Source organism: Mustelus asterias (assembly GCF_964213995.1).
Source record: "Mustelus asterias chromosome 26 unlocalized genomic scaffold, sMusAst1.hap1.1 SUPER_26_unloc_18, whole genome shotgun sequence".
Taxonomy (NCBI): Eukaryota; Metazoa; Chordata; class Chondrichthyes; order Carcharhiniformes; family Triakidae; genus Mustelus; species Mustelus asterias.
Window position 1 is genome coordinate 645,493 of NW_027590085.1, and position 18,638 is coordinate 664,130.

Genomic DNA, 18,638 nt, shown 5'->3' on the forward strand with positions numbered 1-18,638 from the left:
TGCTGGAGAGAAAAGGTAGCAAATAAAAATGTTGCTGCTCTGACAAGGATCAAGAACAAGATTTAAAGTGATTTGCAAAAGATGCAAATACAGTGAGAAAAAAGCTATTTTTTTAAAACACAGCGAGGGGTTCAGGTCTGGAATGCACTGCCTGGAATTGAGGTGGAGGCTATTTCATACTGGGGCTATTATGAGGCTGCAGTCAGAACCATGGAACAGAAAACTCGTGGGCTGCTGTAAGCTAACAGGGAGGTTTATTTTCATAACTGCACACGAAAAGGTTTAATATAAGACTGAACCTCCACTGCGACCCTGACTGATGTTACCAGTGATCACATCACTTATAAAGGGACACTGTCCCGATATAACACACACCAACTATGATACATAACAGAGGAAGCACACACGAAAATAACCCTGATAATATTTAGCCACAAACTGTAAGCGGTACCGAACACAAGAAACAAAATTCTTTCGAGCATCATACATAATCAGATGGTTGCTGTTGGGAGAGTGAAATATCCTTTTTTTTTGAATTTTGTAGGGAAGCCGTTACACCTCTAAGAATTTAAAATGTATCCCAATAATGCTTTTATTCACTCAAGGAATGCGATCATCGCTGGTTCTGCCAACATTTATTGCCCATGCCTATTTGCCCATGAGCATCTGCCTTCTGCATCTGACCAAGGAGGTGGATGGGGGCAAGGCAGTGGACGTGGTATATATGGATTTTAGTAAGGCGTTTGATAAGGTTCACCATGGTAGGCTTCTGCAGAAAATGCAGATGTATGGGATTGGGGGTGATCTAGGAAATTGGATCAGGAATTGGCTAGCGGATAGGAAACAGAGGGTGGTGGTTGATAGTAAATATTCATCATGGAGTGCGGTTACAAGTGGTGTACCTCAGGGATCTGTTTTGGGGCCACTGCTGTTTGTAATATTTATTAATGATCTGGATGAGGGTATAGTTGGGTGGATTAGCAAATTTGCTGATGACACCAAAGTCGGTGGTGTGGTAGACAGTGAGGAAGGGTGTCGTAGTTTGCAGGAAGACTTAGACAGGTTGCAAAGTTGGGCCGAGAGGTGGCGGATGGAGTTTAATGCGGAGAAGTGTGAGGTAATTCACTTTGGTAGGAATAACAGATGTGTTGAGTATAGGGCTAACGGGAGGACTTTGAATAGTGTGGAGGAGCAGAGGGATCTAGGTGTATGTGTGCATAGATCCCTGAAAGTTGGGAATCAAGTAGATAAGGTTGTTAAGAAGGCATATGGTGTCTTGGCGTTTATTGGTAGGGGGATTGAATTTAGGAGTCGTAGCGTTATGTTGCAACTGTACACAACTCTGGTGCGGCCGCACTTGGAGTACTGTGTGCAGTTCTGGTCCCCACATTACAGGAAGGATGTGGAGGCTTTGGAGAGGGTGCAGAGGAGGTTTACCAGGATGTTGCCTGGTATGGAGGGGAGATCCTATGAGGAGAGGCTGAGGGATTTGGGATTGTTTTCGCTGGAAAGGCGGCGGCTAAGAGGGGATCTTATTGAAACATATAAGATGATTAGAGGTTTAGATAGGGTGGATAGTGATAGCCTTTTTCCTCTGATGGAGAAATCCAGCACGAGGGGGCATGGCTTTAAATTGAGGGGGGGTAGTTATAGAACCGATGTCAGGGGTAGGTTCTTTACCCAGAGGGTGGTGAGGGATTGGAATGCCCTGCCAGCATCAGTAGTAAATGCGCCTAGTTTGGGGGCGTTTAAGAGATCCGTAGATAGGTTCATGGACGAAAAGAAATTGGTTTAGGTTGGAGGGTCACAGTTTTTTTTTTTTTAACTGGTCGGTGCAACATCGTGGGCCGAAGGGCCTGTTCTGCGCTGTAATGTTCTATGTTCTATGTTCTATGTTCTTGAACCGCTGTACTTTTATCAGAGAATCAGATTTATTACGGGTTCAGAAGGTGGCCAATCGGCCATCAAGTCTGTAAATGCTCTCAAATTAGCATGATTACTTTGTGCCATTTCCCCATTGACTTCTTCAACTGAACATGCCTCTGTTTTATTAGAACAAAGGAAATGGCTTCTCAACAATGCAAATATCCACTATGAGACCAAATGAACAATTACCTCAATTCCTGGCACTTGTGCAGAACGGGTCCCAGCCGCTGGAGCCCTTCACACTGAATGTAGCATCGCTGTAGATTGAGGTGTTTTATTGTATCACAGAGTCCAATGACATGAGAAATGATCGCACAGTCAATCGGGGTCAGTCGCAATTCACGAAATGAAAGTGTTTCCACAGATCCCACTGTGTTCCGAGCCAGTGCTTTATTCTGAGATTCAAACAGGTAGTGGAATGTGTTCAGGAGCTTCCTCGTCCCAGTTTCAGTCTCTGTGTCTCCAATCTGCCCTTCAACCTTCTCCTTCACCCAGTCAATCACTCGGCAGGTTGTTTGATGAAGAAATTGACCTAGAAACTCCTCCAGGGGTCGAGCTGACTGTGGGGAGGAGAGACCAGCAACAAAACGGAGAAATATGTCAAATCGCCCATCTTTGTCGCTGTGGATTTTACTGAGGAGTTTCCCGATATCCCTGGGATCTGGAGTCAGGAATTGTGTGAGTGCGGCTACAAACTCTTGGATGGTGAGGTGTGGGAATGTATAAACCACACTCTGGGCAGAATCAACTCTCTCTAAAAGTTCCATCAGGAACCCAGACAGGAACTGGGAAGGATGTAGATTGTACTCAATCAGATCTTTATTTCGAAACACAATCTTCTTCTTGGAGACTCCTGTGAAGGCCATCTCACCAAGCTTCAGTAAAACATCACGGGAGTTTTCAATCTCTCTGCCATGGTTTTTCAGAATGTTGTAAATATAGTAGGAATATAGTTGGGTGATGGTCTTGGGAACTTGCTGCTGTTTCCTGTCTCTTTGTGTAAAGAAGGGACCCAGTGACAGACCGAGGATCCAGCAGTAGGAAGGGTTGTAACACATGGTGTACAGGATCTCGTTCTCCTCCACGTGTTTGATAACAGCTGCTGCCACCGTCTGATCTTCAAAAAACTTGTTGAAATATTCCTTCCGTTCATCACCAACAAATCCCAGGATTTCAGCCCAGACACTGATGTCAGCCTTTTCCAATAAATGTAATGCAGTGGGGCGGCTGGTCACTAGCACTGAACATCCTGGGAGCAGCTTGTGCTGTATTAAACTGTACACAATGTCAGACACTTCACACCAGCATTCAGGATCTGTGCACATGGACTGAGGTTCTGTATTTCTCCGATTGTCGGCAAAATCAATCCTGTCCTTGAATTCATCCAAACCATCGAATATAAACAGCAATCCTTTTGGGTTCCTCCAGAGCTCACCCAGATTATTCCCAAAGTAAGGATACTGATCCAGTATCAAATTCCTCAGGTTTATTCTATAGTTAATAGTGTTCAAATCCCGGAATTTCAAACTGAAAACAAATTGAAAGTGTGGGTATATTTTCCCAGTGGCCCAGTCATAAACAATCTTTTGTACCATTGTTGTTTTTCCAATTCCTGGGACTCCGCTCACTGCAGCTGAATTCCCAGATTTGGATTTTCTCTGGGAAAAGCTGCTCTGGAACAATTGATCAGTTCGGATTTTTTCCAGTTCTCTCCGGAGATGTTTTTCTCTCCACTGTTCATGGTCTCGGCCTCTTGCCAGCAGTTCATGTTCGACAAGTGTCCGATCTCGAACAGTAGAAATAACCGTTAGCTCAGCGTATCGATCAACCAGTTGGAAAATCTTAACCTTCTCCTTTATGAGGATAGTGTTCACTCTCAGTGTTTCAGTTTGTACCCGGAGTGTTTCCTTGTGTTTCTGTTGAACATCTTCAATCAGAACAGAGGGAAAATGGTTTTTATTGTTATTGGCGTTAATAAGTAACTTCTCAAGACCACTTTACTGAAAACATTTAATTGATTAAAAAGGTAATGGAAATCTCATTTGAAAGTGAACAAAAGCCGAGAAAATTGTCATATCCTCACTTGATTCTAAATTTACTGAATGCAGGTTTCTATGCAGGTAATATTTTCTCTCTAATCGTGAATACTATCCAAGCTGCCCTGTATTGTAGACAATATAAACTCCCACGTAATCCTGATCGCACAACAATGGAGATTCGAGTCGTTCAACGTTTGAATCCTTCAGTGATATTTCTGCAGCTGAGTTCGGGATATGGTTAGCAGTTGGGGCACAGATTGCTCAGCGGCTGAATGCTATCATAGCAGATTTTTACAATTTTTACCTCTGGTGTTGTGCATACTCGGAGGGAGAAAACTGTATGCCACATGCGACCGTATAGAAATGCCCCTCCATCTCGGCACCCCGCCAGGTGGGCACAGCGCTTCAGCACCCCGCCAGGTAGGCACAGCGCTTCAAGATCCAGCCAGGTGCGCACATCGTATGCGGATCCTGCCAAGTGTGTACGACGTATCAGGATCCTGCCAGGGGTGTACAGCATTTCAGTGTATCAGGCTCTGGCCAGGAATGTGCAGGGTTTTAAGTGCATCAGGATCCTGCCAGGTGTGTACAGGGTTTCGCAGTGTGTCAGCATCCTGCCAGGTGCGTACAGGGTTACAGACTGTCATAGGGTCCTGCTGCGCAGTACAGGGTTTCACAGTGAATCAGCATCCTGCCAGGTGTGTACTGGGTTTCTCAGTGAATCAGGATCCTGCCAGGTGTGTACGGGGTTTCACAGTGAATCAGGATCTTGCCAGGTGTGTACAGGGTTTCTCAGTGAATCAGGATCCTGCCAGGTGAGTACAGGGTTTCTCAGTGAATCAGGATCCTGCCAGGTGAGTACAGGGTTTCTCAGCGAATCAGAATCCTGCCAGGCGTGGACAGGATTTCTCAGTGAATCAGGATCCTGCCAGGTGTGTGCAGAGTTTAAAACTGTACCAGGGTCCCGCCCAGCGTGTACGCGGTTTTGTGAATTTAATAGAGTGAAGCAATATCCCTATAATTTCAAGAAATATTAGAAGTCACATGGATTGAATCTTTCGTCTATGCTGAATTCACAAGAATTGATGAGTTCCAAACAATTTTTAGTCCTGCCCCTAGACCCTTTGAATTTCTGTATCTCAAATTCTGATAACATCGAGGCAAAGATGTATTTTCAAATACCCAGATTTTCACAAGTAAAATGAATTGTCTGAAATCCCCATTCCCTCCCTTACCTTTCAGGTGGCTGGGTATTTCTGATAATTCTTCTCCAACTTTCATATAAGTAATTGGATCAGAACCTGTTGAAAAGAATTAACTTCCATGAAATCAGGCCTGTGTAATATTGTAGTAACGTTTGCAGTGTTTGGGTCTGAAACTGAATTCAGTGTGATTTAACCATACCAAGTTCCCGTATTTCTCTCAGTATTGTGCCCAATTTCCGTAAGCTGTGGTGCATTTTCACAAATGATTCCCACATCACCCTTTGAGCCCGAGATCCTTTCTCCATAACCAGATTGAGGAGAAGTTTGGCACTGCCCGCCCTGTTTCCGTTCTCCACGAGCTCACTGACTTTCTGTAAAGAATAATAATGAATATATCGATGAGAGGTGTGAAAGATAAACACTGGGAAAGGGAAGGAAAGGACTTGCTCAGGGATGGGATTTCCACGATGTTTTGAGGACAGGAAGCAGCGACTTATTTTGGTGAAATATCATTCTGAAAATTGATGAATATTTTCCACACATCTTGATTCCATCATTCCTTCAAATGAATGTGAATAAACTAAACTTAATAGCTGGAATACCGCTCTCAAAGTTTGGCACACAAGTAACCCTGTGCTGTAGCTGTCGCAGAAATTGCCACAGATGAATCGAAACATTGTTGATTTCTCCATCCGGAGAATCGACCAAAGATAACAATTCAATCATTTTGACATCATTAACTGAAATATCTGAAACCATTAATTTGCATGTTAACAGTTAGTGTGAAATGTCACTAACCATGTTCACAAAGTTTTAACATTCATCACCAGTTTACATTCAGAGTTTACAACATACAAAAACAGGAGAAATCGGACCATGAACCTAATACAAAGCAGAGTATACAGAAATGTCTTCAGGAGGCGAGGAAAGCCGAGAGGCAGAAGGGACAGTAAGACATCTGAAGTCTCAGCCGTGAGTGGTGGTCTGAATGAGGTGGTGCTCATGGAAGGGTGCACAAACCGCAAAGGGAAGCTTGAAACAGCTGTTAAAATGTTTTTTTTTTTAATTTTCTATTCTGCAAAGGTTTTCTGAAAAAGTAGCTCAGGCCAATTGGGATGGTACTGCATTAAAGTTAAAAATGATTCAAATAAGGGACGTAATACACTTAATAGAATTGTTAAACATCGCCTAAAGATCTTTGCCAAAATAAACGCAGTGCACAATCGCCTTTTGATGACAACAGTTCTTATAGATGTGATCCATAACATTCCAGTAACTTTATCACACAATGCCCTCTAGCTTTAGGCTGTTCTTCAGCAGTTTAAAGAAAAAACTAAAGAGTAGATGTGTTCAAGATGCTGATGTTTCCCGGGGGAGCAGTGCCATCCAAACCAAGAGCACATGGTCAGAGTTTCACTTAGTTACGGATTATTTTGGACCCTGCATTATTGGAAAATAAAAGCAATTGGAAAACTGTCCTGAGAATATATCCGGATGTTACTGGAGATGACTGGATTGATGTTATAACAGAGATTTGAGAATTTGGGACTCATTAGGCTAGATTTGTGAAGATTAAATGGCAAAACGATTGTGGCCTTAAGGTGAAGTGCCTGTTTACGGTTTGTTTCCAACATTCAGTCAGAGGTCACACATTAACAGTCTTATGGGTCAGACTGGAATTGTTTTTCAGTGTAAAGTGGTTAAAATATGTTATTGTGATGTAGAAATTAATTTTATTTCGTTGATATATTGGATAATATATTAATGGCAAAAGAGAACATGAAGCAGGGCTGGTCCAACTGGATGGGATATTAACGAACAGATAATAAGCATAAGGTTCGGGTTAGAATAAGTGATTGCTGGAGGAGAAACTAAACGCAGGATCAACCTTAGAATGTTTGTTTATTTCTGTACTCATTATTTCTCTCATTTTCACAATTTGAGAACCATGTGACAGGATTATGGGACCTTAGAAGAGGTCCGAATCTCTGTGGTGGGGCCCCCGGATGGGCATCCCATTACGCCAATGAAACATCCATGTGAAGCTTCCTTCCTGCCCCAATGGAATTTTACGATAGTTGGGGAATGCCTGTGTGCGCGGCAACGTTCAGCTATATTTTGGTTGCTCGTAGAGGGCGTCCTTTAGAAATACTCCTTGGTTCATGGAAGAACCCTGGCAGCAATGACTACCTCTTACAGCTATGATCAGCGATAGAAGGTGAACCCACTAATTGCTGGGACTTGCCTGTCATGCCTTGGCATGGCTGAACAAAAGGCAATCTTGCCTTGAAGGGAAGCTCAGCATGAAGGTGCTATCTCCTTTTTAGTGCAGTCACAGCAGAGATCACTTCCAACACTGACATTACTGAGCCTGTCGTGCAAATGATCCATTGATTAAACTATTAGCTCTGGGAGGAGAATCACTGTTCTCAGTTGGATAGAAGTCCGAGCAGTGACTTCTTAATTGGCTGCTGTTAATAAAATGATGCCCAGGGCCCGATGGTCTACCCAATCAGGGTTGGCTCCTGTTTTGACCCCCAGCAGCGAGACATTGTACGCTTTTGGAAATTTCATTCCAACATCTCATAAGCAAGTGGCCAATTGTGCAAGAAGATCCTTCGTGAGACTGAATGATAGTAAGTTTTGATGATGTCAAAGTAAGTTATCTAGATTTATTTCAGATAATAACATATCAGTAATTTGACCCGTGAGTTTTCAGGATGTTTGGGGGAAGGAAGTTTATATGGCTGGGATTTAACAAGCTATTTGGAGATGGGCTGCCAGGCCGGAAGGTGGCAAAATGGCAGAGGAAGACATTTGATGGCATTACAGATGTTGGCCTCAAAATCGATTCTCGGGAAAGGCCTCTTTTTTGGACACTATTTGGTGTACGGATGGGCCTATCGCTGGGGCAATAGATATGTCAAGGCATCAGTGCTGCCAGCCCTCAAAGAAAACCGGTCTTCCTGGGGTCTGGTCTCTCTCTGGCCACAGTAAGAGTTTTAACAACACCAGGTTAAAGTCCAACAGGTTTATTTGGTAGCAAATATCATTAGCTTTCGGAGCGCTGCTCCTTCGTCAGATGGAGTGGAAATGTGCTCTCAAACAGGGCACAGAGACACAAAATCAAGATTCAGAATACTGATTAGAATGCTAATCCCTACAGCCAACCAGATCTTAAAGATACAGACAATGTGGGTGGAGGGAGCATTAAGCACAGGTTAAAGAGGAGTGTATTGTCTCCATACAGGATTGCCCGCAAGTCCAGGAGGCAAGCTGTGGGGGTTACTGATAATGTGACATAAATCCAACATCCCGGTTTAGGCCGTCCTCAAGAGTGCGGAACTTGACTACCAGTTTCTGCTCAGTGACTCTGCACTGTCGTGTGTCATGAAGGCCGCCATGGAGAACGCTCACCTGAAGATCAGAGGCTGAATCCCCGTGACTGCTGAAGTGCTCCCCAACAGGAAGAGAACAGTCTTCCCTGGTGATTGACGAGCGGTGTTCATTCATTGATCTGCACTCACCCTCCAGATGCAGCCTATGGCGTTGCTGTGGAGCTACGGGCTGTCTGACTGGGCGGACAGGTTTGGGTAGAAGCTGCCACCTTTAATAAGGACAGCAGGTTCCTGGATCCACACCACCTGCTGACGCAAGGTTCCTGTCAGTGGGATTTTGCCACTTCCAAAATAATTCTGGCCTTTTTATGGCTCCAAAAGTTCTTGAAACACTAGGGTTTGTCTCATTCCAAACATGGGACTTCTGTAGACCTACCGATTGGTATGATTAGTCAACAATTTAATTTTCAGAACATCATGCGAATGACAAAATGTAAGAAGACGTAGTAGACAGACTGAGGTAATTTTTCCACATTATTTCTTTGTTTCTATTTTGTAGGTTTTGTGATGTGTGAAGAGATGGAATGTAATCTACATCTTACCTGATATTCTTGTCCACTGAAATGGTCCTCGCCTATTAAGATGAGTGCCAAACCTTCCACCCCTTCTTCAATCGCTTGTTCCAGTCTATCCTGGTAAAATTTAGTGAATTGGAGCAAAAGGTAATTGTCGCAATTTGTGAAGAACTCAGTGAGTGTAGAGTTTGGATCTGTGAAAGCAAAGAAATACCAACACATTATTAATTTTCTACCCAGACGGCCACATTGCCTCTCATTCCGATCAACCGAATCCTCCTGTGAACCAGTTTATTAAAGCTGTGTTTATTTGCATTGCTACAACACCTGGGGGAACACGTCCTGCACATGCTCAGATGTGGTATCAGAGCCTGTGACATCATAGTGAGTGACATCCCTGGGAGATCCTGTATCAAACACTTTAATTCCAAGTTAACCTGGAGAACCCCAATGCAGGCACTGTCCCAGCTCAATGCTGCATTAAGAACTGGTAATTGGTAAACAAATGAAAAACTAAGAGTTCCAGTAGAATTTCCAAATGGTTTCCTGACAGCCGCTTCCCCCACTCGCATTTGCACTTCCCCCACCATCCTTACCATTTCCCCACTTCATTCAAACATTTTCTCACATCTCGCTGCCACTCTCCATGCAGGTCCTCGCTGCTGGATCACTTCCATAGAGGGGAAGAGAGGACAATGGCAAAACCAGAAACAATGTGTGGAAAGGCGGATACAACACATGCTACTTTCCATTAATCTGTACAATCAATTCATTAAAAATGTACAATTTGTCACACGACCTAGTTTCAGTTTATTGGCTTCATATAGATTTCTATTTTGATATAACACTGGGATTTTTTTTTGTCTTAGCACTGATGCCTCACAGCGCCAGGGAGCCAGGTTCAATTCAGGCCTTGAGAAACTGTCTGTGTGGCGTTTGCATGTTCTCCCTGTGTCGGTGTGTGTTTCCTCCGGTTCCCTCCCACAGTCCGAAAGATGTTCAGGTTAGATCCATTGGGCATGATAAATTACCCCATGGTGTCCAAATATGTGTAGGTTCGGTGGATTAGCCATGGTAAACGTGCAAGGTTATGAGCAGAGTGTGGTGGTGTCGGCCTGGGAAAGATGGTCTTTTGGAGAGTCGGTGCAGAGTCGATGGGATGAGTCTTGGCACTCTGGGTATTCAATGATTTCAATGTTTTATTTCAATGTTCTTGAAATGTCTTGCTTTCCCGAAAAAGGTCAAAAGGGCTATTTTAATCCAACCCATTTGAAAACTAGCTGCTCCCGAGTGAACAGATCCGGCTATCCAGGAAAAGTGGGGAAGGTATGGGGACACCATCATCTCCAATTAAGTGACAGGGCTTCCAAATAGTGATATATATATATATATATATATATATATATATATATATATATATATATATATATAATCGTTTCTTTTGTGCTACAGAGCCACAATCTTGTGGTAAATTAGTACTCATAAATTTCTATTCCAAATGCATGGTTAATGCTGCTTATCGTCTCAAATCTGGATATTTCTCATTGTCCAGTCACATCAGCAGATATCCTTGAAACTGTTCTATTCACCTTATCGATAATGAGTTGTTGATGGTACACTCAGACCATAGCGGCCATCCCTTCCCTTCTCCCTGACCTCACTTCACTACCCCATGAACATTGGCCAGAGTTTTACGTTGAGCAGGTGGGGACGTGCCTGACTCAAACGTCTGATAAATCATGGGAGAAGACATTGGGCGCGCGTTTCAACATTATTGCCCATGCAATATTTCAGTGGCAGGCACACCTCTGACTCTCGCCACAAATCAAACTGTCAATTTAGCCCATTAAGGGGCCAATTAGATGCAATTTTACATGGCTCGTCTGCCTTTACATTTACTGGGCAAGCTGATTGGCAAGGCAGCCTTTATGTTTTGGCTATAACCTGGGTCTAGGGCGGGATGAACTGATAGGTCAGAAATAAAATGAACAAAAGGTGGCTGGGGACAGAGAGAGGTCTGGATTTGACATTAATATTTATTTTTCATGGGTCCGCAGCTTTCAAGTAAACTGCTGGGACACGGAAAACATGAATAGGGATTGCAGGGTGGCTGGTCCCAAGATGAAGAAAAAATGTTCTTTGGAAACCAGGGAATAGAAGAAAAGAAAGTTCCAGGAAGACTGTACTCTCAAAGTAAGAAAGAAGCATAGAATTGCTAAAGTGCAGGAGACCATTCAGTCCAGTGAGTCTACACCTACCACCACCCCCCTCCCCCACCCCTCCTCCGACAGAACATTCCACTACGCCCACACCCTGCATATCCTCAGGGGAAAATTTAGCATGGCCAGGGCACCGAACATGCACATCTTTGGACGTCTGAGGAACCGGAGTAACCAGAGGAAACCCATGCAGAGAGGGGAGATTGTGCAGACTTCACAGACACCCAGTCTGGAATCGATTCCTGATGCAGTGATGCAGCAGTGCTAACTACTGTGCCACCGAACAGTGGGAATCTGAACAAAGTCATGTTCAGTGTTGTTCAAGAAAGGAGCAGTGAAAGTCCCAAGTGGTATAGACAACTGCAAGGAGCAGATTTTAAATTCATTTTACAAGAAGCCAGACCTCGGATGTAATCAGGAGTTGCTAGCAATTTATTGAGGCCGATGAAGCAATTGTGTTCTGTTGACATGGCTACGTGCCACAGAAAGTCTGTGGCAAGTGAAGCTTGAATCTATGTGGTGATCCAAGGCAGATGGACTCAATAAAGAGAGGCTGAAATCCTGGCAGTGTATTCTTGATGAAGACATTCAATAGAAGCATCAATTGGAGAAGATTTCAAAGCGTACTCTTCAACAGCAAAGATTGCATCACTCATATGGAAAACAGAGTCCAAATGAGGCAATGGCCTAGTATTATTATTGCTAGACTATTAATCCAGAAACTCAGCTGATGTTCCAGGGACCCGGGTTCGAATCCCGCCATGGCAGCTGGCGAAATTTGAGTTTAAAAAATCTGGAATAAAGAATCTACAGATGACCATGGAAACATTGTTGATTGTCAGGAAAACCCATCTGCTTCACTAATGTCCTTTGGGGAAGGAATTCTGCCATCCTTACATGGCCGAGCCTACATGTGACTCCAGCAATGTGGTTGACTCTCAATTGTCCTCTGAGATGTCTTAGCAACTCACTCAGTAAGGGCAACTAGGAATGAACAATAAATGCTGGCCAGCCAGCGACGCCCATGTCTCACGAATGAATAAAACAACAGTTGGCTCAGTGTGATCAGCATTGAGAATGAAGGATTGATATAAGAAAATCCACAAAGTGTGCTTGGGAACCATCTGTCACTTGGCTACAGAGAGTTGTGTATTTGCCCACAGTTTGCCGACTGATCTCCATATACTGCTTAATAATCGAGAACATCAAAGCGATAAATGGATTTCAGAACAAGTTACATTGTAAATTTTTATATACCTTGGAAGGTATAGTTAGAGTGCAACAGTTTATTATAGCTTCTCTTTCCATGTTTATTATTTTGTTGAAACTGCATCATTGAGATCAGACAGTGTGTAACCCGGGGAGGATGGAGTCAGTGAGATCAGACAGTGTGCAACCCAGGGAGGATGGAGTCAGTGAGTTCAGACAGTGTGTAACCCGGGGAGGATGGAGTCAGTGAGATCAGACAGTGTGTAACCCGGAGAGGATGGAGTCAGTGAGATCAGACAGTGTGTAACACGAGGAGGATGGATTTAGTGAGATCAGACAGTGTGTAACCCGGGGAGGATGGAGTCAGTGAGATCAGACAGTGTGTAACCCGGGGAGGATGGAGTCAGTGAGATCAGATAGTGTGTAACCCGGGGAGGATGGAGTCAGTGAGATCAGACAGTGTGTAACCCAGGGAGGATGTAGTCAGTGAGATCAGACACTGTGTAACCCGGGGAGGATGGAGTCAGTGAGATCAGACAGTGTGTAATCCGGGGAGGATGGAGTCAGTGAGATCAGACAGTGTGTAATCCGGGGAGGATGGAGTCAGTGAGATCAGACAGTGTGTAACCCGGGGAGGATGGAGTCAGTGAGATCAGAGAGTGTGTAACCTGGGGAGGATGGAGTCAGTGAGATCAGACAGTGTGTAACACGGGGAGGATGGAGTCAGCGAGAAGAGACAGCGTACAACCTCGGGCAGGGTGGACGTATGAGCGAGAGGCAACATGGTTCTGTGAAGGGGATGTCATGTCTCACTAACTTCAGCGAGTTTTTCGAGGGAGTGGCAAAGATGATTGATGAGGGTAGGGCAGTGCATGTTGTTTACATAGTCTTCAATAAGGCCTTTGACAAGGTCCATCATGGCAGACTGGTGCAGAAGGTGAAGTGGAATAGGTTCAGGGGTGAGCTGGCAAGGTCGATACAGAACTGGCTCGGTCAAAGAAGACAGAGGGTAGCAGTGGAACTGTGTGTTTCTGAATGGAGGCTTGTGACAAGTGGCGTTCCTTCGGGATCAGTGCTGGAACCTTTGCTGTTTGTAATATATGTAAATGATTTGGAGGAAAATGTAAGTAGATTGATTAGTAAGTTTGTGGACCACACGAAGTTTGGTGGATTTGCGGATAGCGATGAACACCATCAGAGGATACAGCAGGATATAGATCAGTTGGAGACTCGGGCGGGAAGATGGCGGATGGAGGTAATGCCTTTTGGAAGGTCGAATACAGGTAGGAAAGATACAGTAAATGACAGAACCCTTAAGAGTATTGATAGGCAGAGGGATCTGGGTGTACAGGTACACAGGTCACTGAAAGTGGCAACGCAGATGGACAAGGTAGGCAAGAAGGCATATGGCATGCTTGCCTTCATTGGTCGGGGCATTGAGTTTAAAAATTGGCAAGTCATGTTGCAGCTTTATAGAACCTTAGTTAGACCGCACTGGGAACATAGTGTTCAATTCTGGTCGTCACACTACCAGAAGGATGTGGAGGCTTTGAAGAGGGTACAGAAAGGATGTTGCCTGGTATGGAGGGCATTAGCAATGAAGAGAGTTTGGAGAAACTTGGTTTGTTCTCACTGGAACGACGGAGGTTGAGGGTCGACCTGATAGAAGTCTACAAGATTATGAGGGGCATGGACAGAGTGGATAGTCAGAAGCTTTCTACCAGAGTGGAAGAGTCAATTATTAGGGGGCATATGTTTAAGGTGTGAAGGGCAAGGTTTAAAGGAGATGTATGAAGCAAGTTTTTTACACAGAGGGCGGCGAGTGTCTGGAACTTACTGCCGGTGGAGGCAGTCAGAGCAGATATGAGAGTGAGTTTCAAGGGGCATTTGGACAAATAGATGAATAGGATGGGAATAGAGGGACGTGGTCTCCAGACGGGTTGGGGGATTAGGTGTACTGGCGATTCCTTGACAAACATGTCTGCAGAAAGTGTAAGCAGCTGGAGGAAATCCGGATCAGCATTATTGGTCAGGCAATGTGCACCATCAGGCAGAGAAAGAAAGAGCTGGACACTTTGTTCTTGGAGAATATAGTGAGGGGGGTTGACACTTTGTTCCAGGAGATTATAGTGAGGGGGATTGACACTTTGTTCTTGGAGAATATAGTGAGGGGGGTTGACACTTTGTTCCAGGAGATTATAGTGAGGGGGATTGACACTTTGTTCCGGGAGAATATAGTGAGGGGGATTGACACTGTTCACTGCAGCAAAGAGCAAGAGTGCAAAAGAACGTTTCCTGCCCAGTGCCAGTTTCAGGGAGAACAGTCGGTCTGAGACTTTTATTCTAAACTTAAACAAACAGTTAGCAGATTAAAGACAGTGAAAACAGATAGCAAGAGTTTTTATAATTATTTAAATAAGAAAAGAGCAGGTACAGTGGGTACTGGTCCTGTGTAAAGTCATAATTGGGAGTTAATAGACGATAATAATGAAATAGCAGATGAAGTGAACAAATATTTTGCTGCTTTCTGCACTCTGGAGGATATAAAAACGTTCAGTTGCAGCTGAAAATCAAGTGTTTGAAGGGAGAGAGGAACTTCAAGAAGTTACAATCACTAGGAGGATTGGTACTGAGCAAACTGAAGGAACTATGGACTGACAACTCTCCAGGTCCTGATGGACCTCATCCCAGGATCTTAAAGAGGAAACTAATGAGGTAGTAGATGTGTTATTGTTAATTTCCTACAATTCCCTCGTTTCTGGAAAGGTTCCATCAGGCTGAAGAACCAGTAAATTTAACCTGTGTATTCAATACGAGATGGAGGCAGAAAACAGGAAACGATAGGCCAGCTAGTTTGGGTCAGGTGTACAAATCGATCATTAAGAAGATTGTAGCTGGGTCCTTGAAAAACTTAAGGAAATTTGAAAAAGTCAGTGTGGTTTTGTGCAAAGGAAGTTGTGTTGAGCTGATTTATTGGCATTCTTTGAAGGAGTAATGTGTTCTGTAGATAAAGCAAAGCCTGTAGACACGCTGCACTTGGATCTCCAGAGGCCATTTGCTGAGGTGCCATGTCAATGCTTTGCAGGAAATAAAAGCTCACAGTTTAGGGGGTAACATATTAGTATTGACAGAAGATTGGCTGGCAGAAAACATAGAATATTTATGAATGGGTGTTTTTCTGATTGGCAGGATGAGACAAGTGGAGTCCCGCAGGGGTCTGTTCTGGGGCCTCAACTTGTTACAATTCAGATCATGCAATGAATGAAGTGAAGGTATCATGGCTAAAATTACGGAAGACACAAAGATTGGTGGGAAAGTATGTAGTGAAGGATTTTCCTGCCATGCTCGCCCCAATGCTGGAAAATCCCGCCCGAGGTCAATGGACCTTTGCATGATCCATGTCCCGCCTGCTACGATTCCTGTGGCAGGCAGGACGGGAATATTCCGCCAAAGGATATTGCGCATAGTTGAATGAGTGGGTAACATCTGGCAGATGGAGTATTATGTGGGAAAATGCGGAGTTGTTTGCTTTGCCAGGAAGAATAAGAAAGCAGAGTGTTATTAAACAGGAGAAAGGTTGCAAAATTCAGAGCTGCAGACATGAGTCACAAGAAGTTAATATGTAGGTGCAGCAAGTAATGAAGGCTAATGGAATGTTGTCCTTCATTACGAAGGGAACTTAACTCCAAAAGGATATTATGCCTCAGCTGTACAGGGAATTGGTAAGATAACATCTCGAATATTGCATGCAGTTTTTGGGCTCCTTATTTCAAGAAAGGATGTAAACGCATTGGAGGCGATTCAGAAGGGGTGATTCCCAGAATGAGCGGGTTGTATTATGAAGAAAGGTTGCATAAACTGGGACTGTTTCCCCCAGAGTTCAGAAAAGTGAGCAGTGACTTAACTGAAGTATTTAAGATGCTGTACACTATTCACAACAAGGGCATGAAAAGGATTTTTAGTGTTGTGGATCAGCCCAGAAATAGGGGGCACTGTTGTAAAATTAGGATCTGCCTTTTTAGGTCAAAGATTAAGAGATTTCTTTCTCTCAGAGCTGATGTGGCCCTCTGGAACTCTCTGCCGCAGAAGGGGTTGGAGGTGGCGGGCCATTAGATATTTTAAACTGCAAGTGGATGCATTGTTGTTATGCAAGCGAACCAAATGTTATTGAGGATAGATGGGAATGTGGATTTCAAAACACTCATAGACCAGTGACTTTATCCACCCGGGCCCGCCGCGCCTGCGCAACACCAGCCTTCAGCACACTGTTCACTGCTCCACCAATCATAGATTGCTTCTCTCGTTCATTAACCGCTGATATTCTCACTAGTCGGCCTTTCAGCAGCAAATGGGGGAGAGAAACAACCTCTGAATTTGAATTGGAACTCAACTGTTTGATAGCAATTTGAAAATGATCTCTGGGACCATGCAGAATAACTTCACGGTCACACCCGGCCCCCGGGCCGAACCTTGGTTAAACCTGCTCCAGATGGTCACTCACTCCAATTTTCTACTCAAAGAACAAAGAACAAAGAACAATACAGCACAGGAACAGACCCTTCGGCCCTCCAAGCCCGCGCCGCTCCCTGGTCCAAACTAGACCATTCTTTTGTATCCCTCCATTTCCACTCCGTTAATGTGGCTATCTAGATAAGTCTTAAACGTTCCCAGTGTGCCCGCCTCCACCACCTTTCCCGGCAGCGCATTCCAGGCCCCCACCACCCTCTGTGTAAAATACGCCCTTCTGATATCCGTGTTAAAACTCCGCCCGCCCCCCCCCCCCGTGCCCCTCACCTTGAACCTATGACCCCCCGTGAACGTCACCACCGACCTGGGAATAAGCTTCCCACCGTTCACCCTATCTATGCCTTTCATAATTTTATACACCTCTATTAGGTCACCCCTCATCCTCCGTCTTTCCAGTGAGAACAACCCCAGTTTATCCAAACTCTCCTCATAACTAAGCCGCTCCATACCAAGCAACATCCTGATAAACCTCATCTGTGCTCTCTCTAAAGCCTCCACGTCCTTCTGGTACTGTGGCGACCAGAACTGAATGCAATATTCCAAATGCGGCCGAACCAACGTTCTATACATCTGCAACATCAAACTGCAACTTTTATACTTTATGCCCCGTCCCATAAAGGCAAGCATGCCATATGCCTTCTTCACCACCTTCTCCACCAGCGACATCACCTTCAAGGATCTGTGGATTTGCACACCCAGGTCCCTCTGCGTATCTGCACCCTTTATGGTTCTGCCATTTATCGTATAGCTCCGCCCTACATTAGCTCTGCCAAAATGCATCACTTCGCATTTATCTGGATTGAAAACCATCTGCAATTTCTTTGCCCAAATTTCCAGCCTATCTGTATCCATCTGTAGCCTCTGACAATGTTCCTCACTATCTGCAAGTCCAGCCAATTTCGTGTTGTCTGCAAACTTACTGATCACCCCAGTTACACTTTCTTCCAGTTCGCTGATATAAATCACAAATCAGTCCCGGTCCCGTTCCCTCTTCCTGTGTGAGCTGCAGGCAGGATAGGAATTATATTTGTATTGTTTTGTGATCCTACCAGTGTCCATGCTACTTCTTGTTGAAGATGTTGGATATTCTCCTTTGTTTGAACCTTCAGCCGTGATATTGGCAGACGGTCCCTGATTCAGAGACTCTGTAATGAGGATAATATCAATGTCAGGGTCAGATGTAAATATTGAAATCAGAAGCAGAGCGTTGAAATCTTCACTGTATGTAAGATATATTTCAGAATATTACAATCTCACGTGTTACCGCGATATTAGTAGTAGTGGGGGAGCGGCGCAGTGGTTAGCACTGCTGCCTCACAGCACCAGGGACCCAGGTTCAATTCCCGGCTTGTGTCACTGCACGGTCTGCACTCCAAAGATATGCAGGAGAGGTTTCTTGAGAACCTGTAAACTGGTACAATTTATGGCTGCATGGGCAGCACGGTGGCACAGTGCTCACAGCGCCAGGGACCCGGGTTCAATTCTGGCCTCGGGTGACTGTGTGGAGTTTGCACATTCTCCCAGTGTCTGCGTGGGTTTCCTCCGGTTGCTCCGTTTTCCTCCCACAGTCCAAAAGATGTACGGGATAGGCTGATTGGCC

At 44.5% G+C, this 18,638-nt stretch overlaps 1 protein-coding gene across 1 annotated transcript in view; it reads right to left on the reverse strand.

The window, feature by feature from the left end:
- Positions 1–18,112, reverse strand: part of LOC144482113 (NACHT, LRR and PYD domains-containing protein 3-like) — a 71,391-nt gene extending 53,279 nt beyond the window's left edge. The window contains exons 1-5 of the mRNA XM_078201347.1: positions 18,088–18,112; positions 9,111–9,277; positions 5,370–5,541; positions 5,201–5,266; positions 2,116–3,853 (exon numbers count right to left, since the gene is read on the reverse strand). Coding sequence (XP_078057473.1) covers positions 2,116–3,853; positions 5,201–5,266; positions 5,370–5,541; positions 9,111–9,277; positions 18,088–18,097 — 2,153 coding nt within the window. The 5' untranslated portion in view covers positions 18,098–18,112. The remainder of the gene's footprint in view (positions 1–2,115; positions 3,854–5,200; positions 5,267–5,369; positions 5,542–9,110; positions 9,278–18,087) is intronic.
- Positions 18,113–18,638: the final 526 nt, after the last annotated feature.